A 27371-nucleotide genomic window follows, 5' to 3' on the forward strand; every position below is an offset into this window, starting at 1 on the left:
CTCACATCACTACTTAAGTGATACAGTTTGTGAATTAATGTATATATAAACATTAGAAAAGACATTAAAAATAAATATTATTTTAAATATTAGAATTATTTTGTAGTTTTTGATGCATTTTTAAATGTCTGTTTTTACAAAATGCCACCGAAATTTGAGTGTGTGTGCGAGAGTATATATGTGCTTGCATTAGGTCACACCCCTTTATATATTTTTTCTGCATTTGTGGCTGATTTTATTTGCCAAATTCTAAACAAATGCTCTCTGTGGCAGTCATACCTCTGTGTGTGTGTGTGTGCGTTGGTGGGTGTGTGTGCGTGGGTGGGTGTGTGTGCGGGTGTGTGTGTGTGTGCGTGCGTGCGTGCTTTACATTGCATTTGTGCACCTGTACCAGGCCTTCATTTCTGTGTGGAAATTTTCAGATTTATGCTGGATTTGTTGATTTTTATTTTTTGACAAATTGTAAAAGAATAAAAAAATAGCATTTCCCATTCATTTTCAAGTGGGGTCATATTGACCCCAAGGACCAGATCAATAATTTTTTTGCATACCTTCAGAACAACCGAATCAAGCCCAGTTTTTGGCGTATAGATAGGTTATTTAGGAAAAGTCACAAGATTTTATATCTGTGAGATAAAGGGAACCAATTTTTTTAACTAACGAAATGTTGATATGTTAAGAATTTGCTTAGTAAAACAATTTTGGTAACCCTTTGGGAACCTATTCTCACTTTTATCAAGTTGCTTATTTGCCTGCATATTACTAGCATACTGGCTGTTTATTAATATGTATAAAGCTCATATTAATGCATGACCATATTCTTCATCCCTTGATGGTACCCCATACCTACACTTAAACTCTAAAACAACTACCTTACTAGTTTATTGAGGCGAAATCTGCAGTCAATAGTAAATATATGTGTTTCTTATACTAAATTAGTACCATAATTTTCTAATGTGCCCTTTCTTACAGCATTGCTACATTGGCCTTAAAAATCAGTGACAGTGTTATTTCAGTATTAATCTAGTTTAATATCCTAAACCACATTATGAAAACCATATCCCCAATGCAAAACTAGTCAGTGACACAGGTGAGCCAAACAAGACATTGTTATAGATTCACATTTTATCAAAGGTCTGCAGAAGTGCAGAAGAATAGCAACAACAGGTGAACAAACATATGGCGTACATAAATAGTTCAAACAGCATGAACAAACATCAGCTTTAAGCGGTCACATGGTTTCTGATGTCAACATAGAGTAAACATAGTCGTAAAAGACTAAATTGATGACTGTCATGGATGCTGGGTGTCCTGCATGATTGGACCTATGGGATTGGTTTTGATCTAATATGAACCCTGCTGATCACGGTCGGTCTGAACGATGAATGCCAGCACCTGACAGATGCTCGGGTAATTACATTCATCTCCGTAAAAATATCAGATAAAAGAAACAAACCAATTCATCTGATTAAGCATGAAATGATCACACAACATTGGAGTGTATGAGATACAGAAAACCTTTGGCATCTGTGTGGCGACTCTGAAAATAACATTGTGAATCATTTACCTGTATTTCTTAAAAAAGCTATACGGAGGCTATGTCGTAGGCGTTGTGCTTTGTTACTTTCGGAAATGAAATTTCCATAATTCCGACATTATTCCAGAAGGTTGTCTCTCGGGGTAGTGGTTACTCAGTCGAACATTTTAAAAGCAAAAACTTTCCTCCAAGTCTTTCTCTACAAAAAAGCACTTTACAATAACGTACAAAAAATATAACACTGTTTATAATCAAGTCTCAATGACAGAACAGGTTGACCTGTACCCATTTCATTGTGCAAACACATTATTTAAGCTACTAACTGTAAAACAAGGTGTGGTATACTGGCAAGACATACCCTTTGGTTGTTAAAACTGTATACCATACTGCACACTGCCAGTAAATCCTAATACACGTAGGTTATATTTCCATGTGCAGGTGAATCTCATGAAGATGGGTCACATTTCACCTCCAAGAAAAATTGTACTTTGTATTAAAAACTTACTTTGCTTACTATTTAAAGGTGCAGTGTGTAAATTTTAGGAGGACTTATTGACAAAAATGCAATATAATATACCTAACTATATTTGCAGCGGTGTATAAAAGCCTTAAATAATGAAACGTTTTGTTTTTATTAGAATTAGAATGAGCCTTTTTTATCTTTATACATTGCCGGTCCCCTTAAATGGAAGTCGCCATTTTGCGCCCCCATGTTTCTACAGTAGCCCAAAACAGACAAACTGCTCTACACAGTGCATCTCTGATTACGACATGTATGTCCTGTGGTGGCTACTGTATCTATTTGTTCCAAAAGGGGAGGGGTAAGTGGTGAACTGAGCCAATGGTTTCAATTCGCACCCTTTTTCGCTAGGTGCCCCTAAAATCTACACACTGCACCTTTAAGCAATATTTTAAGAGACACTCCACTTTTTTTGAAAATATGCTCATTTTCCAGCTCCCCTAGAGTTAAACATTTTATTTTTACCGTTTTGGAATCCATTCAGCTGATCTCTGGGTCTGGCGGTATCCCTTTTATCATAGCTTAGCATAATACATTGAATCTGATTAGACCATTAGCATCACACTAAAAAATAACTAAAGCCATGGTACGGCAGCAAAGGAGATTAGCTGAATGGATTACAAAATGGTAAAAATCAAATGTTTAACTCTAGGGGAGCTGGAAAATAAGCCCATTTTCAAAAAAAACTTTAAAATGCAACAAGATCCATTTACATTACTTTCAAATCTTGCTACCTCTAAAGCAAGTTTAAGTTGTTTAAAGCAAAATATAATTCCTTTCTTTTATGTGAAATCTAACACATGCAATTTCATGAGATTCACCCATGCAATCTTGCATAGTTCCCCAAAGACACAAATTCTACAAAAGCAAAGCGCAAGCAAAATAAACTCTTGCTATAAAGCATCTCTGCTGACGTTTCTTGAGGCGCAGGCAACTTGTAATTGAAACACAAGCAGAGTCTTCGAGAGTTTGAAATGCAATATGCATGTGCCCTTTGAAAATACACTAAGGCAGGTTTTGTATTTTAAATGGTTTATAAGAAAATACCACTTAGGTGTAAAGACTTGGAGCTACACAACCCATATTTCCTCTTCACACAGTAGATTGTCTGTTCTGCCTCTTAGGTTTGAAAAGATAGCTTGCCAGCGTCACTCTCGTTTTACAGCATCCTCCATAGTGCAAATGTGTAATTATTATTAATCGTTTCCTTGCAGCTAGATGCCCCCAGCCACTACTGCATGTCTCGTCAATGGCAGCTGTGTCTCCCATCACCATCCACAGCAACACTGGCACCAGACGTCACATGTATTCACGTTCATACAAGTACAAATGGCTTTAGATAGAGTCCATCGGATGGGACGCAGAGCTCTGCCGGACCGCTTGAGAATTAGCCGTAACGCATTCGGCTACACCCTGATTGCATCTTATTATGAGTTTGGAAAGTGGAAAGTGTGCTGGGAAATTATTATTACTACAGTACAGTGAGTACAACAGACCTGAGGGGTCTACAACCATTTCGGAGCTCCTCCAGTGTATGTTGAAACATTCACATTGTGATAGGCTGGTGGTGATGACACCGGCTTGAACAGCAACATCACCGTCTGGTGTTTCTCACCCTGTTTTACCCTGACGGGCCCCTCGCGGTGCCTCCACGCTGTGAGTGTCCCTGTGAAAACTGATAGCGCGGGGGACAACACAACAGCTTGTGTTTGGAAAACCACCAGGCCTCTTTTGTTTGAAGCTGATATTTAGGGAGTGGAAGAAACTAGATTTGCTCTTTAACGATGCTTACATACATTTATATATACAGTATAGCTCATGTTAATCATTATAGTTAATTCCAGCAATAACAAAAGAGGAAGAGTCTAGTAAAAAAAAGATGCTTTGAGTTGAGAACGTTCAGTTTTACTGTATGCGTTCGAAGATACGTCCATGTCCTCACATCATGCTTTTCCTGTGATTTGTCTGTTGAGGGCCGTTTAGTTTTCCATTCTGTGATGGACTAAGTGAGGTCGGAGAGGCGGAGTCAAGCTGCTTGTAGAGAGCCCTAAGTTCCTTCACTTCCTCCAGCACGTCGCGTGCCTGTCCCCAGGTGGAGGCCGCCTCCTCCAGCAGTCGCTCCGCCTCTAACCGCTTACCCTCTGGGCTTGAGCTCTTCCCGCTCGGCGAGCCCTTCCCCTTACCCTGCGCCCGTACTTCAGTCAGCAGCTCTTGAGTTCTCTCAAGCTTCTGGGTGATCAAGTCCTGCAGCTGACTGACGGGCTGCACGGGTGCCGAAGTCGAGCAGTGGGGGATGGCCCGCGTCTCAGAATGGGTGAGGATCTCGTCCATGGATGCGCAGCGGTTTTTTTCCGACTTTTTCTTGTGAAGCTGCGGCGTCTGTGCCTGGTTTTCAGACCAGTCCCAGGAGATCTCATTCTTACGGGGCAGACTCTGGGATTTTCCAGGCGTCTCCTTACTGATCGAGAGCTTTGAGGTGTCCATTTTGGAGCACTGGGAATCTGGGGTTCGCTTCGAGTCGGATTTGTCGAGGTTGTTTTCGCAACCATCGGGAGTGGAGACGTCTTCTTCCTGTATGAGGTCAAGGGTCAACATGCCATCTGAGTTGGTGGTGGAAGCCTATAATTGATACAAGTGACACAAAATGACATTTTAGACAGATTTGGGAACCACTTTATTGAAAGCTCTGACATTTGTTAAGATCAATTGTGTAATATCTGCAACACAAGTGATATTAACTCATTCCCCGCCAGCCATTTTTTTTAAATAAATAAACATACAAATATATCAAATAAAAGAACAGACACTCTGCTTTCAAACAAACAAACAAAACGTTTCATATCATCTATATTTTTTCTCTGCTTATAAACTCTTAAATATGGGTATTTTTCTTAAAAATATTTTTTTTTAGCAAAAAGCTGAAATAATTGCATTTTTGTGAAGGAATTTTGTTAGAGATCAGATTCAGAATGATCATCAAAACATACAGGGGTTCATATTAGTAAAAAGATAACTCGTCAATGATGGCGGGGAAAGAGTTAAATTGAAACAATACTGTTTACAATACCATTGCGTGAACAACATGGCAAAAATATATTTTTTTCTATATTATTTCATTTATATTTATATGTGACCCTGCTCGGCTTTTTTGTAGTAAATCACCAAAAATGACATTAGCTGGGTTTTCACAGCCAGGGTCACACAAAGCAGGGGTTTTCAAACTGGGGTCCGGGGACCCCCACGGATCCCCTAGAAGGTTCTAAGGAAAATTTTTGAGAAAAAAAACAAAGCAAAATAAAATAAATATCTACTATATAGCCAATTATTTGGAAACAATATGCTATCTTTATAATATCAAAAATTATATTTATCTAACGGAGTTTAAATGTACTTTATACAAAGATTATATAAATGGATATATATTTTATTATGGGGGTCCCTTACATAAGGTTTATCATATTTGGGGGTCCTTGCCATCATAAAGTTTGAAAACCCCTGACATAAAGCATTTAATCATGTACAAGCATTTCATATGTTTTACAATTATTTCAATTACCGTATTTTCCGGACTATAAGTCGCACTTTTTTTCATAGTTTGGCTGGTCCTGCGACTTATAGTCAGGTGCGACTTATATGGCAAAATTAATTCATACTGACTAACATGAACCAAAAGAAACAGCCGTCTACAGCCACAAGATGGTGCTATATGTTGCTCATGTAGCCTACCCCTGAAAAAAACTGTTAACTTAAAAAACATTAACTTAAAGACAACAGAGAAAGACTTAACAAACCAAATGCTCCCAAAAAGAATAATAATTTTCTAAATAAATGCGACTTATAGTCCAGTGCGACGTATGTATGTTTTTTTTCCTATTCATGACGCATTTTTTGACTGATGCGACTTATACTCAGGAGCAACTTGTAGTCCGGAAAATACTGTAGCCATGGTGTTTAACTTTCTAATGTTAAAGTGACACTCCACTTTAAAAAAAAATCTATACTCATTTCCCAGCTCCCATAGAGTTAAACATTTGATTTTTACCGTTTTGGAATCCATTTAGCCTATCTCCGGGTCTGGTGGTACCACTTTAAGTATAGCTTAGCATAATCCATTGAATCTGATTAGACCATTAGCATCCCGCTCAAAAATAACCAAAGATTTTCGATATTTTTCCTATTTAAAACTTAATAATCACGGACTTTGCTGCTATAACATGGCTGCAGGAGGCACAATGATATTACGCACTGTCTGAAAATAGTCCCCTGCTATTGAAAGCTACCAATGGGAACAATTTTCGAGCACTGCGTAATATCACTACGCCTGCTGCAGCCAGGTTACGGCAGCAAAGTCCTTGATTATTACGCTAGAATGAGAGTATAGTTCCTAACCATATCTGCCTAGTAAATCACAACTTTTAATTTTCCATCGATCTTCGTACACGATGTTACTACAGAAGAGTCAAGTTTTAAATAGGAAAAATATCGAAACTCTTTGGTTATTTTTTAGCGTGATGCTAATGGTCTAATCAGATTCAATGGATTATGCTAAGCTATGCTAAAAGTGGCACAGCCAGACACGGAGATCGGCTTAATGGATTCCAAAACGGTAAAAATCAAATGTTTAACTCTAGGGGAACTAGACCATTTTTTTTAAGTGGATTGTCTCTTTAATGACAAGCAGAGAAAAAGCAACACACTTCATGTTCAATGAGGTGACCTTCACAACAAATGAATTGCTTACCACAGCCATGAGGTGTCCACGGGTGGGCAGGCGGCGAGTGTGGGGGATCTTAGCTCTGTCACGCGTCGGATGGGCCAACAAGCTGTCCTCTTCCACCGTCACCTACAAATAGAGAGAGGTCAAATTAAACCAAACTGAAAATTTTAATCAAATGGGACCTATTAGAGAGTGCATGCTTTACATCAGCCTGTGACATCATGGGAAGTAGGAGGGGCCTGTATATTGATTAACCAATCAATGAGGCTGTTTATTATTTGTGTTGGGGAGAGTTTGTGAATGATTTCAGTACTGGGAATCAAGCCAGGTTGTGAATTTCCGCTACCCAGATGCATCAAGCCACTAATCGAAACCTGTTGTAAATAAGAAAGCTTATACTGTAATGTTCAAGACTGTGTTTAGTGATGGTTTGAATTTGGCTAAGAGCTTATAACTAATCCTGCTGTGTGACTGGTCAGGGTTTATGCAATAAGGAAAGGGTGGCAAACAGTGAAACCAGGCCATTGCAAAGAGCTTTAGATTACATTTGTTTCTTACAAAATCCATTTACACTTTTTTTAGATAAACGAACTTCATAGATACATCCTACTTTCACACACATAATTTTTAGTATATTTTGCTTAGACAAGCATCACTATTATAGTGTTCATACTATGGGTTAGGGGTTTGTTATAAATAAAGCTAGTCAGCAACCCCCTAGCATCACCCTGATACAGGACAGTCAAGCAACATTTGTGCATTTTTCAAAAAAACTGAAATGCAGTATATTTGTGCTAGGTGTTGTACTTGTAGATTGCATATTAACAGTTTTATGCTTGCAATCTGCCTACACATCATACATCAGTGCTTTGGCATCATATGTGCTGCACTTTGACATGCTGTAGTTTGCAAAACCAAACCAACAAGAGCTAGCAAAAGGTGGAAAATGTGGTTTGTCTATTAATAGCAATCATTATTAAAACCAAACAGTTTCGATTTTTATAAAAATCCCAAAGACGGAAGTATAAAACACATTTATGCTTTTTCAGTGGATGCATGAAAATTGTGGCTAAACATTATTTATAGCGTGCCTCCTGCGCAACAAATAACGCAAATGCTGTCGAGTCAATTGCAGATCTTGGTATCCACCCCCACGCACAGCTCTCAAAGCACACTTTACTTCTCTATCACATCAGTTTAATGGGCTTGGAACTTCTCTAAATTATGTGACCGTTCACTTGTTTTATTAAAAATAAATCGTAGGCTATTTCCTGTGCTATACTTCCTGTCCCACTTCGATTCCTGTCTGTCTGATAAGCCCTCTCACTTTTTATAGGTCAAAAAGTGTGAGAGATTATGCACCGCACAATACACGTGATTATGTAGAAACTGAAACAGACCTGTTGACAATGTAATTCAAAGAAGACCACATTAATTGTTTTTTAATGAAACCGAATCGAACCGAATCAGTACTTGAATAAAATCAAAACATTAAATGTCAACATTATATATATACAAAATTGAAGTGCATTGATGTAATCTGAATTTATTTGGGTATTCACTGCTGATACTGATCCCTGATAAAGAAAATAAACCCAACAGGCCTTTATTATATTTGTATATAATGTATCATATTAACTGTACGATTAGATTAGATTCACCTTTATAGTCACTGTGCAGAGTACAAGTACAGAGACAATAAAATGCAGTGAAGTATAATTCCGGTGTCGCAGATCCCCGCAAGCCCATATTTAGGGAACAATGTGTGCTTTATTGCCACAAACTGTATCCTGTAAACCAATCCTGTTGTGAATAAACGTAATATTCAGAAAGCCATAGACTTGTTCTGGTAAGGATCTAATGGGCTGTTTCTGACTGCTGACTCAGTTTCCTCTCGTATTGAGCGGCACAGGAGATCTCAATGCCTCTTTTCACCGCATGAGAATTATCTCGGCTAGACGAATGATCTGAATTACACCTCATCACATTTGAAATGGAAAGCACAGACACACACTATCTGATAAGGAGGCCCGACTTCAACAACAAAAAAAATAGGTAGTAATTTGCTTGTGCAACCAAAACTGTGTGTGCACTTTGTTGTTGTATTGCTGGTGAATACAGAGATAAATGCGCAAATAACAATGCATCAACTAGGTTTGACAAACCCTACAAGTTAACCGTGTCCATATTAGGGATGCACCGATAGGATTTTTTGGGCCGATACCGATTTAAACAGACAACTTCTGGCCGATGCCGATATTAAACACTTGTATAAAATACTATACAGTTGGTCTATAAGCTAATTTATTTCTGCATCAAATTATTTTTACTGAACATGGATTTGATCTAATTAACATTCAACTGACCAACATAATAAGAGAGACACAAATTAAGCTAAAACAAATATAATAAGACAACATGACAACCTTCAAAGGTGGTTTTTGCTGTTCAGCATTTATTTTATTAACAACATTAACTCGTTTTTTTTTTACATATAATGGATTTCTGTATGCAGTTAATTAATAGGCCGATACCGATTGTTTTTCTCGTGCTATTGCCAATATGCCGATGGTTTCAAATTCATCAAAAATTGGCCGATAAATATCGGCGGCCGATACATCGGTATCGGTCCATATGTTAATATGTCAATATGCACTAATAACATACATTTATTATACATATATACCTTTATGGTATATACATATATTATACATATATACCTTTATGGTATACATTTGTATACTGATACATACATTACACACTGATAAAATGTATAGCTTGAATTCACTGTAAGTCACTTTGGATGAAATCATCTGCCAAATGCACAACTGTAAATGTATATATTACAGGCTTATGCATGTGTGTGTGTGTATATAGCCGTGATTCACATGTTGATTTAGGGAAACTGACAGCATGGACATAGATGCTGAATTGAATATTTGATCTGCAGAGGGAAACTAAAGGTGAGGATATACTCTGATCTGCTTCAACGCAGAGAGTCGTGACTGGCGTCTATTTTTGGTGGAGTGATTCATTCTCCCACTGTGTGCCGAGCCTGATTATAAACCCGCTTTTAAAATGAGCAAATACCTTTGCAAACAAACTGTGAAAAGATCAGGAAGGAGAGGGCAGATGTCTATGTGATTAAAACTTTTAATAAAAGTGTCTTCTCCAAAGGCGTGAATGACCTATAATCTTTGTGGTTGAAACAAAGAGTGCTGAAGCATGCATAGCTCAACACTACAGCGCAAGTGTTTTGGGTGCTTGCCCGGGTGTTTATATGCAGTTGCTAATCTCCGCATCCAAAACTTTGTCCTTTGAAAGTATATACTTCACTGTTTAATACCTACTTCCTGATTATGTACCGTTAGGTCCTAAATATTTTTTGTTTCTATTCTAGGACCCTTCCTCAATGCAAGTCTATGGGGATTTTACGAATCAAAAATAAAGTCTGACCTTTTACAAAAGTAATAGCACACCTCACCTCCCCCAGTCTCATGGTATCGTAGGAGCAAAGTTTAATGAAAGTCGCTTTAGGGAACTCAGCGGCCCCTTTTGCAACACCTCCGGACAATTTTAGTCTAGCAGGACTAAGTCCTATCAACTTAAATGAGGGAAGACTATACAATAAAACAACATATTTCCAACCACCTATTAAACCTGTAAAATCAACAATACCATACATTTAGTTTTTTTCAGGTCGCTCCAGCAACTACGCATGTGCAAAGACTGCTACGTACTAGTACACAAAGCCTCTCTCTAAGAGAATCATAAGGGGCTGATCACACCAAACACATTTGGGTGATTCTCGCAAAATTAGACTTATGAGGTGTCATGAAACATTTTGATAAAAAAAGTAAATGCTTTCAATATAAGAAGCATACAGTTACAAACATTTCTTCCTGTATTATTTTGCACATGATTTCAAATGACATCATACAAGCCAATTTTGTTGTTTTCATTATGGCCAATCTTCAAATTTTCATTACCGCAACATCTCCATGACTGGATTTGGGTTCTTTGACATTGAAATATTTATAATTAAAAAATCTAAATAATAAAAAGCTTCAGTGCATGTTATACTATAAACATTTTCAGTAAAGAAACATGTGGTATTTGGTGATCATTTGTAAATGTAGAGACAATAATAAGGAATATAAATGTGTCCAAGACCAATTTTTTCATCCTCTTTAACAATTTTAAATCATTGTTTAATCCCTCTAGGAGCTAACATTTAAAAAAAAATGTTGGAAGGGACATAATTGACTGTGACAAGATGGCTACCAGGTAAGCAGTTCTTATTTTTTCTCTCCAGATAAAAGTTGAAATTTTGTTTGTCATAGTACCTAGACAACTTTTTAGTTCTCATTACCGAAACATGAGTTTGTAAATGCATATATTTAATGTAATATCATGTTGCGGTAATGATCATTTTTGATAATGATAATCTAAAAAATTTCAATAATTCTATAGGAAATATTTTTTAATTCTCTAAACATAATGGTTATAGTAAGTTCAAACCTTAATCTTATATGTGCAAAAAAAAAATTGGCTTCAAGGGCTTTTTAAAAATTCTGATGCTGGACACCTTCTAAATCTGGATTTTGTGAGAATCACCAATGCCATTCACGTTTTTCATTGTCCTATCGAATAAGGGGAGAGGCGGGCCTTCTGTGATGGTGACGGAAAATTATAGTTGCTTGGGACTCCTATATGTTTGTGCACCTCTCACCCTCGATCAAGGTCAGAGCAAGCATCCTCTTTTTAAAGGTTTTGCTAATATGACCATTAACAGCAAAAGAGCACTCACTCTTCAATATTTGATTGACAGGACAGCTGTCTCTGTTGTTGCCTAGCAATATAAAAAGCCACGCCGCACTGCTCTTTTTTTAAAGTGACAAAAAAGGCAGTGCGGCGCGCCTTACGTTTCCAAGCGTTTAAAATGCGTTTGATGTGATTGGCCCCCAAGTCTTTAATGACTGATTGGCTCTTTTTATATTCCACTATAAAGGTCATGTCGAGCAATGCATTTTTCCTATTTATTATTGCATCTTGTTTTCTTTGATTTATACTGAGGCTCTAAGATTAGTTAATCAATATACGAGCAACAGTAATTGCAATCCTTAATATTCTCATTAAATATTTAAGATGGAAATAGATGGGTGTGCCTAGCTTACCTCATCCAAAATGCGATTTTTGGACCTGGTGATCGCTCCATTTAAAGCAGTGATCCATGATTCCTTCTCTTCCGGACTGACAGCCAGAAACACCAGATTTGGGACCTGCGTATAGGGGTGAAAGATATCATATATTTTAAAACAGCATGATGTTTTGTCTGAAAAGATTGTTTATCTGAATATAAACAGTTTAACATTTCAATAGTGTCGAAAAAATGATGAAATGAACAAATTGCAGTAGGCAGACGCGAAAATGTAATGACCCAAGTGTAAATCAGCAGGTACGGCCATATGGCTCTGCCTACGGACAGCTGATGTAGCAACAGCATGAGTCAGAAACCACCATATTAGGCAACAACACTGCGAGACTTCCTAACAGCGTCTGCTGCACATGTGATGACCACAACACTTCTGTTAATGTCATATCAACTGTTGCTCTCATATCCTCTCCATTCACTTCTATATTCACTTCTTTTATCCAAAAGGACATACAGTGCGTTTAAGGTTTATGTGTTATTACTATGTGTTTCCAGATTCGAACCCACAACCTTTTCACTGCTAACACAATGAGTAATCTCACTTCCTCATTCATGAAACATGAGCAGAGAAATACATCTTATTCTTTTGTAAAACCAATACTTTCAAATTTGCATTCGATATAACAACAATATGTAAATTGCAAAAGGTTATGGATTTGATACCCAGGGAAGACACATACATGTAAAACGATACCACTGCATGTCGCTTTAGATAAAAGGGTCCACCAAATGCAAAACTGTAAAAATCAGGTGCTAAACAATGACTTTTTAAACAGAGATGTCATGTCTGGTTCTTGAAGGTCAAATAAATCTGATGATTTGCATGAGGTCATACATTAGCATTGCTCCATCACTGAGCTTTGCATGTTCAACAGCTGTTGTAAGTGGAGCAGGGTGACATATTAAACCGTGTGCTTGTGTGTTTGTGTATAGAAGGGTGTTTTCGGGCAAGGGGGGTACTGCTGGATTTTCCTAAGACCCAGCATGTTTGTGTCGTGAGGATTAATCCTTCTCAATGTTGGATTTTAAAGGATTGGCCTGACGTTACCCTAATGTTTTTCCTAACTCTCAAAAACATGTCCAGTTTTTCAGAAAAGTGATCTAACAAATCTTAAAGACTTCTAAAAGGAGAGTTCCCTTTTCGATAAAAATGTGTTTAATGAGAAGTAGAGATAACAGCTTCCTCAATACAATAACTGTAAATTGTGCCTGGACAACAAAACAAGTCTTACGTCACACGGGTATTTTTGTAGCAATAGCCAGCAATGCATTGTATGGGGCAAAATCATTAGGATATTATGTAAAGATCAAGTTCCATGGAGATATTTTGTACATTTCCTATTGTGAATACCGTTCTTTCCAGACTATAAGCCGCACCGGAGTATAAGTCGCATCATTAAAAAATGCGTCATTAAGATGAAATAACATATTTGGGCCCTATCTTGCACCCAGCGCAATTGACTTTGTCAGTGTCGCATGTATCATTTGTATTTTGCACCGGCCTACAGCGGGTTTTTCCCTCCACAGACGCACGTCGGCAAACTAGGGAATGAACTTGCGCTCCCTGGGCGGTTCAGCGCAAAAAAGGAGGCGTGTTCCGGCGCAAACCATCCCTGATGCTATTTTCCAGTTTCAAAAACAATTGCGCCACTGACCAAAAAAAACTAGTCTAAAGTCATTGCGCGTTGTTCATTATGCTATTTTAAGGGCACATGCTTGACCATAATGTATAGCGTGCACAACGCGCACACACTTTGCTTATCTAATCTACACAGATGCAACAGTTATTTTTGCAAATCATAAATTGTTACAATAAAAAATATTAACACATGAGATAAGGGAAATCATTGTGGTGAGCGTGGTGATAGTTTTTATTTATTTTGTGGCTGCGTTAAAAATTCTCATAAAAATAACGATTAAAATATTTTCATACGTTTGTTGTGTGGCTGTATTATGTTTATTTTATGTAAATAATAATTAAAATGTTTTCATAAGAAACCTTAATGTATGTGAACTGGATTTCTAAGTGCACTTTGGGGTTGGACTGCTTGCGTTTCTTGGGTCCGATTTCAAAGCCCCCAAACCGCCTTCAACACTTTCAGCAGTGAGGGTGGACGCAGCGATGTCCTCTGCTGGCGTCGGGTCATGTGTGGAGGCAGATCCACCTCCCGTTACACGGCATGCCCAATTTATGCTGGCAAGCTTGGGATTCCCCCGTCTCCTGACATCATTGTAGCGCTTGGCGCAACGTCCTGGGGATGCCAGCTGATGAGACAATTGTGGCTATTTCCTCCCACGCCTGTTTAACCAACGCTGATTTGGGGGGGTTTCTTCCATCCCCACACAAAACAACTTCTCTGTCTTTGACTGCTCTTACAAGAACGTGGGTCTCCTCGGCTGTGAACCGCTCCTGGCGTGTGCCTGGTAAATCCGTCATAATAATAGAAACCCGCCATGGAACTTGCGCCCTTGCGTTTAAAGGGAATGTTGGATAGCGTTCTGATTTTTTGTTTATTTGACGTTACGCCCAAACCACACCTAGGAATAATGAACCTACTTCAGACCAACCCCTTATTGATTTGCGCCTGGCGCAAGAGTTATTTCTCCCGCCGGGAAAATAGCAACAGATCCACCCAAAAAGTCACTTGCGTTTTGCGCTTCACACTTGCGTTTCAGATCGTTAAAATAGGGCCCATATAAGTCACAGTAGACTCTACGACGCGTTTATATAGAAAATTATTTCACAAAATCCAAGCCGAAGAACAGACATTTATTGTGGAAAGGCAATTCAACTAAACAACAGCAGACAGAACAGCAGGCTGAATATGTCTGTACGTTAAAGTAATATTATCAGTTATTTAAACGATAAACCATAGCATACAGAACTTACCTGGAAGGTTAAAAGTCTAAATTAACCGAACAAGCCAACTAGCTTGAAGTTCGCATACTCGCCATTCCATATTACAGAATCCACAAAATTATATAAATACAGAAGCAGCATATGGTGGACTCTTGCGGCTGTAGACGGTAATGTTGTCTCTTGTCTCATAAATGTCAAAAAATTAATTCAAACTGACTTACAAAGGTGCACCTGACTATAAGACACAGCACCAGCCAAATTATGAAAAAAAACACATCTTATAGACCGAAAAATACAGTACATCAAAACTTTATATTGGTGAGCGGATACAGTTGCTAATGACTTTTGTTTTGACAATTTAAAGGTGATTTTCTCAATATTTAGATTTTTTTGCACCCTCAGATTCTAGATTTTCAAATAGTTGTATGATATCTGTGCCAAAGATTGTCCTGTCCTAAAAACACACACAATAATAGAAATGTATTAGTATTTACTCACATTATAGATGACATATGCGTCTCAATTTCAAAAAAATTAACCCTTATGAATGGTTTTGTGGTCCAGGGTCACAATTATGAAGGAAAAATTAATCTTTAACTTCAATTATCAAAACTTTACAAACAGGTTTTTCATTAAAAAAAAAATCTGTTTCTTCATTAGTATGTTTGCCTTGAAGACATATTTATTTAAAAAGCTAAATTTCATTTATTAATACAATTTAGGTGAGGGTTATGGTAATTTTTTTGTTTTAAGGATGTTTACATATATTTCTTTATTCAACTTATTTCTTGTTGCTACACTGGGGCAGCAACAAAGTATTTTTAACTTTAAAATACACACATAACATTTTAAAATAAACACATCACCTTCAAAAACATGTTGTTTGTGTTGGTCTAAAGAATGGAGGATATTTACGAATGCCTGTGGTGTGCTAGTAAAACGCATTAAGCTGAGATGTTCTTACTGAAAGCCAATTACACAGGACGGCCGGACAGGATAACTGCAGAGGTCAGTCCAAGTATGAGCTCAGAGGCCAATGACGTGCAAGCTATTAGCAACAAGTGCCTTACTCATTGTATCTTAGTCACCAAACAGAAGAATGTAAAATTTCCCTACAAACCTATATACTTTCATTTTCACTCAAATAAGTGCAAATCAAGAAGTATCCCGTTTAACAGTATCACTGCAAAACTGACTAATAAACTAACTAGCCCAGCAGTATTTGAATCTAAAGGCCAAAGTGTAGTCCATTTTTTACGTGTACGCGAAGGTCTGCATACAGTCCGCGTGCCGCAATTTCAGAAAACTGTATGTGTACATTTTTGAAACCCCACGTATATTGTACACATAGCTCGCGCATACGCCTACAAGAGAATGTAGTACTGAATGTAGCTCAAGACATGCCGTGAATTTTGCGACACTTTACAAGGCGGTGTGTTCGGACGTGTAAAAAAGTATTTTTTTAGTGATAAAATGTCACTTCCTGTAAAGACTGACCGTGTTTCCTGGTTGCCGGCACCGCAGGAGTGTAAACTTGCTGTGGTTTTTTTTGCTTCTGCTCTTGGCCTTGCGAAGTTCCTCAGACTTCTCATAGTCTGTGAGGTCCACCACCTCCTGGATTTTCTTCTCATCTTTAACCTAAAGAAGAATAAAGAGATTCGGTTAATTAAGTGTGGTTTAAAACTGCTTTCTCTTCTATGATCTAATCTGTGTAAAAATGTTGAAACTTGTATAGAGTCATGCTTGGCCAAAAACAAAATGTTCTTCATTGCAGCGATGCAAGTCAAAGGTACCTACAAGAACCACATGTTTCTTCCCTTTTTATAATCTGTAGAAACTTTTTCCACCACAAAGAACCATCTGTGCAACAGAAAGTTTCTGTGGATGTTAAAGGTTCAAGCATGGCTTAAATTCACAAACAAACAACTTAAGGCAGGGCTGGGTCAGACATGCCAAATAACAGAACCTTCACCCCAGATTCAAAGGGAACAACATGGCCTAATTTGGCATCACCTCCCAAATGTTCTCATTAAATCACAATCAATTTCTATTAGCGCTGCACTAAAGATAAAAAACTGTCTGCATGCATGCATGCAAGGCCACAGCTGGTGGTGGTGTACTACAAACCGCGGTCTACAGTGCAGTACTTAAGAATATTGGCATGGCACGCAGTGCCCTATGGGTGTCACGACAGGGAATGGCTTTAGAAATAGTACATCTACTGTTCCAACAGCACAAAGGCAGCAATTAACTGACAATCTGATCCAATCCTTTTTTCCATGGGAGGACACTTATGGCATAGTACATCTGAAGTCAATGCTGGACTTTGGAAAGTTCTCATTTTAGGTTATATTGAAGTTTGCTGCTCTGACTACTCTTGCACACACATACACCGGTTGAAAAGGAGACCCTAAAGCTTTATTTTTAGAGATCAATGGATTTTTTTCCACTATCATTACCTGTAAAATGATTCTTGGTGTATTTGACACCAAATCTGGCACGGTTTGTAATCTGAGATCATTCTGAAAAACCTCCAAATGAAAATGCATGCATGGCTAAATTCATTGAACGAATGTGCTGCATTGGATTTGACATGTTTGGATCCATGTATGGACTTTAAAACACTCGCCTCTTTAAGACAGAATTGAGAAGATCTCATGAAGCAGCTGACCTTTCTAATTGCAAATAAAGACAGTTATTTATATTTAATGTGTTGTCCGTTAAACTTTAAGAAGAATCATTAAAAATTAACAAACAAAATAGCATCCTTAACTTTGGTTGACAAACTATTTTCTTTCCCACAAAGAAACAAAAGTAAAAAAACTGCAAAAAATTATTTCACTCTTTCCAGGCTGTCTGATATATACGCTATAATCAGACTACTTTCTGTTTTTATAACTAAAGCTGTCTGGAGCTGTAAACAGTATTTTTGTCATGTGTGATGTTAAAGTCATTTTCAGAGTTTAAATAAACTTCCAAAGAGCATCTGTGGTATGCTGTCAATTACCACAGAAAATAATTTAGTCACAGTCTGAAAACAACAAACTAAATTTGTTGACAGTAATGAACTTATAATGAAAGTTGTCACTTGTAGAAATGTTTAACATATGCAGTGTTTGCGTAAAGAGATAAATAAAAATTCTGTCATCATTTTCTCATCCCCAATTGTAACCATTGACTTCCATAGTAGAAAAACATTATTATGGAAGTATTGGGATAAATAAAGAAGAAAATATTTTGATAAATGATGGTAATCACACAGTTGACGGTCCACATTGAATTCAATCATATTTGTTTTTCCTACTATGGAAGTTAATGGTTACAATCATCATTTTATTCAAATAAATCTTTTGTGTCCATAAAAAAAGAAATTCATGCAGGTTAAGCACAACATGGGGATAAGAAAATTATGTCAGAATTTTCATTTTTGGGTGAAATATCCTTTTAAAGGGATAATGCTTTGTAAGTCAGTGGTGCTCAAAAACAGTTCAGTTGTTAAAAATATCTTCCTTTGTGTTCTGCCGAACAAGTTTATAACAACATAAGGGAGTAAATGATGACAGAATTTTCATTTTGGGTAAACTATCCCTTTAAGTCATACACATTATACACATAAGAGTCCCTTTCAACTCCTGTCATATCAAGCTTTGCACAAAAGAAGGATGTCTTAATGCTACATAGACTACTGTTCTTTATTAATATTCATATTTATTTATTTATTTATTACATATTTTATTAGCTTGGCTTTTTATGTATGTTAACATTTTAAACAATGATAAACATACCAACAAATAAAATAAACCCAACAAGTAAAACAAAAAGGTTTTGAGTAGACTATATCTTTTTAAACTAAAAAAGTAGCCCTCCTGTTTTATAATTCATGGTAGCACTTGCTTAAGGTTGGAGACCCCTGGTTTACATGGTGCAAACTCCACCCATCTGCATTATATTGGTAACACATGGCCTTACTAAAAATATGATTGACAACTTTACAGCTCAAATGATTGACAATAAAAATGATTGGCAGGCCTAAATGCTTTCACAAAAATATGAGCTTCGCATCCTTAAACAATCCAGGATTTATTGCCATATCGACTCTGTAAGTGCATCACTGTAACCATTTGTTTGTTTTACAATTTGAAGTTTTATTTGTTGCACTGCAACCAGAAATATTCATAAAAATGTTTTCTTTTCATTCAAAAAGTTAAAATGACTTTAGCAAAAAAATTATATTTTTTAAGCCAGGTCGCTTTCTCTACTGCTTCCAATGTTTATTTATACATAAAGCGTCACTTAATTCATTTAGTTTCAATACGAGGCCAGGTGAATCATTCAGAGTCTCGTTTTATATTTCACTGTCATTTAAACGACGGGTCAAGTCCTGCCTGAATCACATGCAGCTATTCAGTTTCATATTTACTTTCCCATCAAACAAAGTTGTCGATCAATGTCACAAAACATATCAGGGTGCATTAAACAAGACAAATGAAAAGAGTCGCCCTTGGCCCACATGTTAAAAGTTCACGATGAAATGTTTAAACAGAAATCTGTGATGAGGCGGCTATGAGGTCAATGGTGCTTTATGATATGAAACCTGCTGGAAACGGTGTGTTTGCTAAGTCTAACAGAGGAACAGAAAGGGCAGATGAGGAATGAAACATGATCTGCTTCACTTTAAGCCCTGACACACTGACATAACAAATCTGTTTGTGACTCTTAACAAACAAAAAGAGTGAGAAAACATTGAAGAAGTTTCCTCTCTCGCTTCCAGTGCTCAAATGGTTCTTACTTTTAAGATTTGGAAATTTAAGTTTTGACTCAACACAGTACCAAAATTAAAGTAAATAAAAAATATATACTCAAAAGTTGTTTATGGATATTATAATAAATTATGCAGAACCAAATCATGTTAGATCATATGTGACCCTGTCTTTGAAATCCAGGTTAGTCCCAATGTAATTTTGAGATTAGGAGCATCATTAAGAATTAGGCGTAGGCATGGGCCGGTATGAGATTTTGGCGGTGTGATTAGATTAAGCAAAAATACCAGTTTCACAGTAATGCGGTTTTGCCATTGCAACACTAAAATGTGTTATTTTCAGACGTATACAACAACTTTAACTTGACACAGTACATTTTATTTTTAAGCAACATACAACATGCATAAAACCTTTAAATTATAATTTTCTTCCAAAAAAATATTGTTGTAATATATATTAAATGTAAAATACATGTCACAATGATTTAATTAATTTTGTGTAAACCTAGCTCATACTTTGCAAACGGTATTACAGAAAATTTTAGTGGATTTGAAACCTTGACAGTTTAAAATGCCTAATTAGGAGTTTATATTTTAACAAATTTTACTTTAATTTCACGTCTTTAACATGACCTTACTCACTCAATATTAAAGATATTAAGATTATATTTTCACAGAATGTTCTCTACATTATGTAGGATAATTTTATGCAGAAAACAGTCAATTAAAAATGAAACTCATATTAATGTGACATGAAATTAGGCAATTTTGCTATCTAAATATGTGTTTACAATTACACTTTTATCCAAAGTGACTTACAGTACATTACAAGGTTTTGTTTGTTCTAATAATTATGTTCCTTGATTTTAAATCCATGACTTCTTGTTCTTGGCAGCCAATAATTTGTGCCAGTGCAATGTCTTATCAGACACACACCCTGTAGGCTGAACAACCAAACCGACAACAAAACAACAAAATTTTGCATTTTATCAATTTCATTTGCAAACTGATAGATATTTTGTACAGTGCGTTCCAGTGTAAAACACAAATTTGAAACAAATAAACTTGCATTCCCTGTTGTCCTTTGACTTCCTTGTAACTTGCAATTTTATAAAAGACAAGACGTGTAATAGGCATCTGACAGGGTGACCAAGATTTCTTGTGAAACTTTCCTGAACATTAGAGAAACACTAAAGAAACCAGAAGCAATCACATGACCATAGAGGGCACGACATCATCAACTCGTCTTTTCTTTATAGAAAGTGAGTCAGACTCATGCCAGGAAGCGATGCGCAAATTGATTCATTCATTTTCCTATTTCATTTGCTGTAATGTAGCTGGACGCCTGCACGGATTGCACATGTGTTCAAGTGTGCAATTGGGTTTCCTAACTTTTACTATTGCACAGCATGACCTCATCATTCCATTACGTTTTCTATTTACACCAATTCACACTGCTAGAAACATTCGGCCCATCTGACATCTGGCCCTCCATATCAGCCACATCTGATGCCGCTTTTATTAGGAAATCCAATACACATGTACCAGTATGAGAAACCAATTGCTGTGTGATAAACTGTGCATGAACTTATTTACTTGCCTGTCTAGTTTTTCCATAGCAAATACCTCAGTGGGAAATACAACATCAAGGGCATAAAAGGATTACTCCACTTTCATTAAAAAATCCTGATAATTTACTCACTCCCATGTCATCCAAAATGTTGATGTCTTTCTTTGTTCAGTCAAGAAGAAATAAAGTTTTTTGAGGAAAACATTCCAGGATTTTTCTCAATTTAACTCTTTCGCCGCCATTTTCTCTCGTCAATCAAGAGAAAACGCTTCCCTGCCAATGATGAGATTTTCCGTCTTTCCGCAATACCGCTATTATCCACCAGGATGGTGCCCTTCCGCAACTTTTTAAACCCGGAAGTATTGCCCTATGGCAAGCGGCTCTATGTCCGTGTCTGTTTTAAAGATCGCTCTGAATGGGATCTCTATGAAAAGTCCGTCACAAAAATTGAATTATCTCTGCTTTTTGCTCAAAATGCGTGTTTTTGCAGAAACCTACCCATATTCAAAAGCTGATTACAAAAGAACCACTGAAGGTAGGATGAAAGCAGAGGGTCTGTTCTTTCATTTGGTATATTGTATGTTTATATATTTAAAGAAGAATATTTTCTGGAAGGCATTACACTTTGTTGAAAATCATGAAAAACGCTGGCGCTGGCTAGCAACTTTTTTTTTTTAAACGCTGGCGGTGAAAGAGTTAATAGACTTTATTGGACCCCAACAGTTCACAGTTTCAATGCAGTTTAATATTGCCATTTCAACTCAGCTTCAAATGGGTCTAAATGATCCCAACCGAGGCAAAAGGGTCTAATGTAGCGAAACAATTGTCATTTATCACAAGAAAAATAAAAAAGCACTTTTAAAACAGAATTTCTTGTCTTGCACCAACAAAGGGATGCGCCAGCGTGACCTCACATATTGTGTAAACACGTCAAAAGGTCACGTATGCATGACGTATGCAAAACTAACGCTCCATTGAGGACCATTCCAACATTGTTGTATGTGGAATGGGATCAACCGATATGGATTTTTTTCAGTGCCGAGGGGGATACCGATTTTTGTTTCATCAGCCTTAGCCGATGACCGATACAGGCTGCCGATTTTCTTGAGCCGATATTTGTAGCTGATACTGCTTTTGCTCACTCAATTTACATCATAAAAATGACACAATGATGATGCCAAATGTTAGTCTCAATTTTAAAAAGTAACATTTATTGAACTTAAAAAAAACTATACTTAACAAATAGTAAAAACAGGTGAGGGTGCCATGGAATCATTTGATGTTGTCATGGAAAGGTTGGTTGTTTTAAGTCACATGACCTGCAATCGCTTGCGGCTTTCAGCACTCTGTCTGTAAATAATGCCGGAAAAAAATCGGTGAACACAGCAGCCACGTATCGGCCGATGCCGATACACATAAAACCTGCAAATATCGGCCCGATATATCTGCCGGCTGATATATAGGTCTATCACTATGATACTAATTAATGTCTTTGTATTAGTTATTGTTTAAAATGGCATGCAAATGTGCGTTTAACATATGTGACGCGTGCTTACGCAATACGCAAGGTCGCCCTGGCCCGTCACACGGCTAGTGCAAGACAAGACATTGTGGTTTAAAAGTGCTTTTTTGTTGAAAATGATCATCTTTTCGCTACATAAGAACCTTATGCCTCATTTGGGATCGTTTAGAGCCCTTTGAAACTACGTTGAAACTGCAATTTTAAACTGCATTGAAACTGTGAACTGTTGGGGTCCAATAAAGTCTATTTAATGGAGAAAAATTCTTCTTGACTAAACACAGAAAGACATAAACAACTTGGATGACACGGGGGTGAGTAAATTATCAGGATTTTTTTTATTAAAGTAAAACATTCCTTTAAATGTGAACTGTATATTTTCATGAAACTTTTACATAAAAGCATATTACTGTCTAAAAAACAACATTCATTTCTCAAGGACGGAATTTGGAAATGTAAAGAATCAGCACTGAAGATCTTTATATTAAATAGTAATGCTGCGTATGAAGTTTATTTAAGCTAATAAAGGCAAAACAGATAAAAAGTAAGACCACTACACCCTGATCTGTCACCTACACATGACGCAGATGAGATAAAGCAGAAGAGAAATATAGGACAGTTTCAATATAGATAATACCACAACTTCCTTATTAAGATTTAAGTGCGTAGATAGAAGACATATAGCTTATCATTCACTTTTCGTGATAAAGTTCTGGTAGATGCCATCTAGAGGAAAGGGTACGAGGCTTATTTATAATAATACGACTGTGAGGTATACGTATTTTATGCAGAGGTTAAAACCTGCAGCCAGCGAGAGAAAGTAATTGACCAGGGTAAATGTGCTAAGAAGACGACTGAGACTAGACTCTCCCACACTACTGTGCACATTCTATACATCTGCCACATCAATTCCCAGGAATTTGATCCCTAGACCAGACTGGGAAACCGGACAACAATCTCATGATTTCTGCTCCTATGAGACGTTTTAAAGCTTAGAGACACACATCAGTTCATATTGTAATGTTCATAATTGCATTTTGCAAGGAGTATACATTGTCCATAACACAGATTAAAAACATCAGATACACTGTCAGAAAAAAAAGGTCCCAAACTGTCACTGGGGCAGTACCATTTAAAAAGGTCCTAAAGGTTACCTCCAGCTGGGTAATTTGTACCACACATTTGAGGATCGTTTTGCTGTTTATCTGATACAATGACACAACAGTACTAGATCATTAAAACGGTTGTCTGTCTAGACAGCTGGAGGGAAACATCTAGACACCAGCATGATGAAACCTCAGTCTGTTAAGCACTAAAAGGGTCAATCCTCCTTCTGCGCTGCAAGCCAGAGCCCATATGCTTCCTCTGCATTGTTTGTTTCGATGCTGAGCGCAGAAACCGGTCTTGTCCGTGACCATGATTTAAACTCAATCCTGCTTCTCTTATACTCCCACACTGCAGTAATTCAGCCACAGTAAAGACAAACATTGAGCTTGTAACAAAGAGTCTATGTTCATATTCCTCCACAGAGAAAATACTTTGTCCAGAAATGAGAGGAACATTGCAAGACATATTATCACTTATATGGTGGATTGAGATAAATGAATGTTACATCGTGTACAATATTGTCCGGCTTATTCAATGATCTTTCATCATGTCCGGCTCTAATCCCAAAACTATGTTTGGAATTGGATAAAGGTGTTAGGCACTAAGACCTCAGTAGGACTCAATTGACTCATCAAGCTGCTATAGATAGATAGATAGATACATAGATAAAACTGTTACAAAGAAGCCTTTAAATATACAAACTTAGTGTTACCTAACTTCTCTGTCTTAAAATCCACAAAGGAAATAAGAAAAAATTGTGCTTTGCAATAACTTGGTCTAAGAGTGGGCGAGAGCGAGCGGCCCTTGGGATGCCAGACACTGCAGATGAGGGACTTTAGTAGGCATGTGCCATAAAAATCACCTACACTTCTGATGTTAGTTTAAAACTTGCTACTCTGAAAAACATTCCAAATACATTTTGCACTATGCATTTCAAAATTTACTAAGTCAATTAGAAACACCAATTTGTATCAATATATGCAACCCAATATCACGAAATGATGTACCTTTACATGACCTATAGTCATGTAAATTTGTGAGTCTTAAGCGTGACACTGACACGGTTTTCCGCCTTTTTCCATGAACATGTCACGCATTTCTGTTTACGTGTCTCTGTCACGTATTGGTTACTCAACTCCTATTTTCTTACCATTGTCGCTTCGGTTTAGGGTTAGATTTACATAAAATGACATGGCCAGGCAACAATGGTTTAAAAATCAGAAAATAAAAAATCATGAAAAAAGGTATAAACCAATACTTAAAGTGACATCCTTACGCAAACACCAAATCTAACCCTAAACCGAAGCGTCAATGGTTTAAAAATAGGACAAAACAGTCGAGTAACAAATACGTGACAGTGACACGTAAACAGAAATGTGTGACATGTTCACTCAAAAAGGCAGAAAAAACCTTGTCAGTTTCCCGCTTAAGACTCACAAATTTACGTGACTACACTCTAAAAAAAAACGGTGCTATATAGCACCAAAAGTGGTTCTTTGCTCGTAATCATAGAAGAACCGTTTTACGTGCCATATAGCACCGGTGAAGCACCAGTGAAGCACCTGTGTAGAACCATATAGGGCTATGTAGAACCATATGTGGTGCTATATGTCCCCTATTTGGTTCTACACAGGTGCTTTACAGGTGCTTCACCGGTGCTATATGGCACTAAAAACGGTTCTTCTATGATTACGAGCAAAGAACCACTTTTGGTGCTATATAGCACCGCTTGTTTTTAGAGTGTATAGGTACATCATTTCGTGATACAGGGTTTATATATGTTATACATTTAAAGAAATAATTGACCCAAAGATTAAAATTCTGTAATCATTTACTCACGCACATGTTGTTACAAACCTTTATAAATAACTTATCTTGAACACAAGATAAGTTATTTTGAGGAATGTTTGTAAACAAACTATTCATGAGCCCCATTCACTTCCATAGTATTCGGTTTCCTATTATGGAAGTAAATGGGGTTCATGATCGGTTTGGTTTGAAACATTCCTCAAAATATCTTCCTTTGTGTTCATCAGAACAAAGAAATATATACAGGTTTGTAACAACATGAGAATGAGAAAACAATGTCAGAATTTAAATTTTTGGGTGAACGATGCCTTCAACATCTCGTCAATCAAATCATGCTGTGAAGATGAAATCAAAAAAAAAAAAAGTGAAGTAGGTGAATAAGCGGCCCCAAACTGACCTCTTTTTCAGAAATGTACAGCTGGTCTCCTTTCAACACAACATATCTGTTTTTCCAAATTTCCCTGAAAATCCCTCTGCCACAAAACTTGCGAATCCACCCAGTTTTTTCAGGCTGCGCATGCTGTTGATTGGCGTCCTGAGGGCCCTGCGTGCACAAAGATGAAATCAGAGACACAACAGTGAGACTTGGATTATTTTAAAAGGTTCCCAATGATCCAAGTGGGGTGCCTCATTGGCTGTGTCTCAAAGCCTAGTTAACTGCCTAAGTAGACGGCATTTCTGGCCGTTCATAGGCCTGTGACGCCCAACCATGTTGTCTAGGAAGGCAGCACACTTGGGTTTGAAACACAGACTCAAGTAGGGGGAGACTTTCTTGAAGACAATGTCTTTGTTATGTAGATCACATTCCTGGCGCTTACTTTTCTCACAGCACACACGTCACTTTCATGATATTATAAAGTATAATGAACAAATTAAAAATTGGTGAGGAAACGCTATTACTTTTACCAGCGTGTTATTCAGGCATATGCAAACAAAAAACGAAATAAATACTGACAATTTTACACACGAACAATAACAAATAGTAAATGCATAAATGCTAACAATATGCATATAAACACTCGAGTACGAGCTAGACTATAAACGTTTAGGAAAATGCAGTAAAACTAAATTAAATGGTTAACTTTAACTACTCTGACACATAACGGTGCGATTTATTAACGCATATAACATACAATATAAAGTCATCTTTGTATCGTAAGTCTGTCAATTTGTAGCCTACTTTGAATAGAAAAAGACAATATAATGTAGACTTTAAGTAAAGGATTACAATATGGCTGAAATGTAACGATTATAACGCATGCATTATTATACAATTATTGTTTATAAGTACCGTGTTTAGTATAACTGTGCATTGTTTAATACTGCTGTACAAAGACTCCGCACTGACAATAGATGAGACACGATGTCTTACCCGCTTTGCCGAATTGTTCTTCTTCATGTCTATAAAACAACAAAGCTCTCAATAAATCCGGATCCTCTGATACGCAATGTGTTTGCAACAATGTAACAAAATCCTGCGAAACGTTATACGCGAAGGAAAGCACGATGTTGCTCTCGTGTCTTTTTCTTACGCCTCCTCCCGTCTATGTACTTCATTCACTGTCCTCCAGATCCACGCAGATCATCATCCGATGGCTTTCCTTGACGGTCACGCCTTAAAAAGATCGCAGAGATGTGAGAAACGTGCTTTCTAGAGCAGCATCGTGTCGTGTGGTGCGAGTCTCTTCAGAGAGTTAACTGAGCTTGAGGAACTTGCAGCTGTGTGGTCCCTCTCTTTGTCCCCCACAGCTCCACCTA

At 37.2% G+C, this 27371-nt stretch overlaps 1 protein-coding gene across 1 annotated transcript; it reads right to left on the reverse strand.

Moving 5' to 3' along the window:
- Window positions 1-1103: 1103 nt before the first annotated feature.
- On the reverse strand, window positions 1104-27371 carry plekho1b (pleckstrin homology domain containing, family O member 1b). The gene is made up of 6 exons (XM_065298517.2): window positions 26986-27371; window positions 26011-26157; window positions 16347-16487; window positions 11952-12056; window positions 6799-6900; window positions 1104-4676 (listed from the first exon to the last, which is right to left on the reverse strand). Exons 1-6 carry the CDS (start codon window positions 27010-27012, stop codon window positions 3996-3998), a joined length of 1203 nt encoding a protein of 400 aa, XP_065154589.1. The 5' UTR covers window positions 27013-27371; the 3' UTR covers window positions 1104-3995.

Source organism: Paramisgurnus dabryanus, chromosome 13 (assembly GCF_030506205.2).
Source record: "Paramisgurnus dabryanus chromosome 13, PD_genome_1.1, whole genome shotgun sequence".
Taxonomy (NCBI): Eukaryota; Metazoa; Chordata; class Actinopteri; order Cypriniformes; family Cobitidae; genus Paramisgurnus; species Paramisgurnus dabryanus.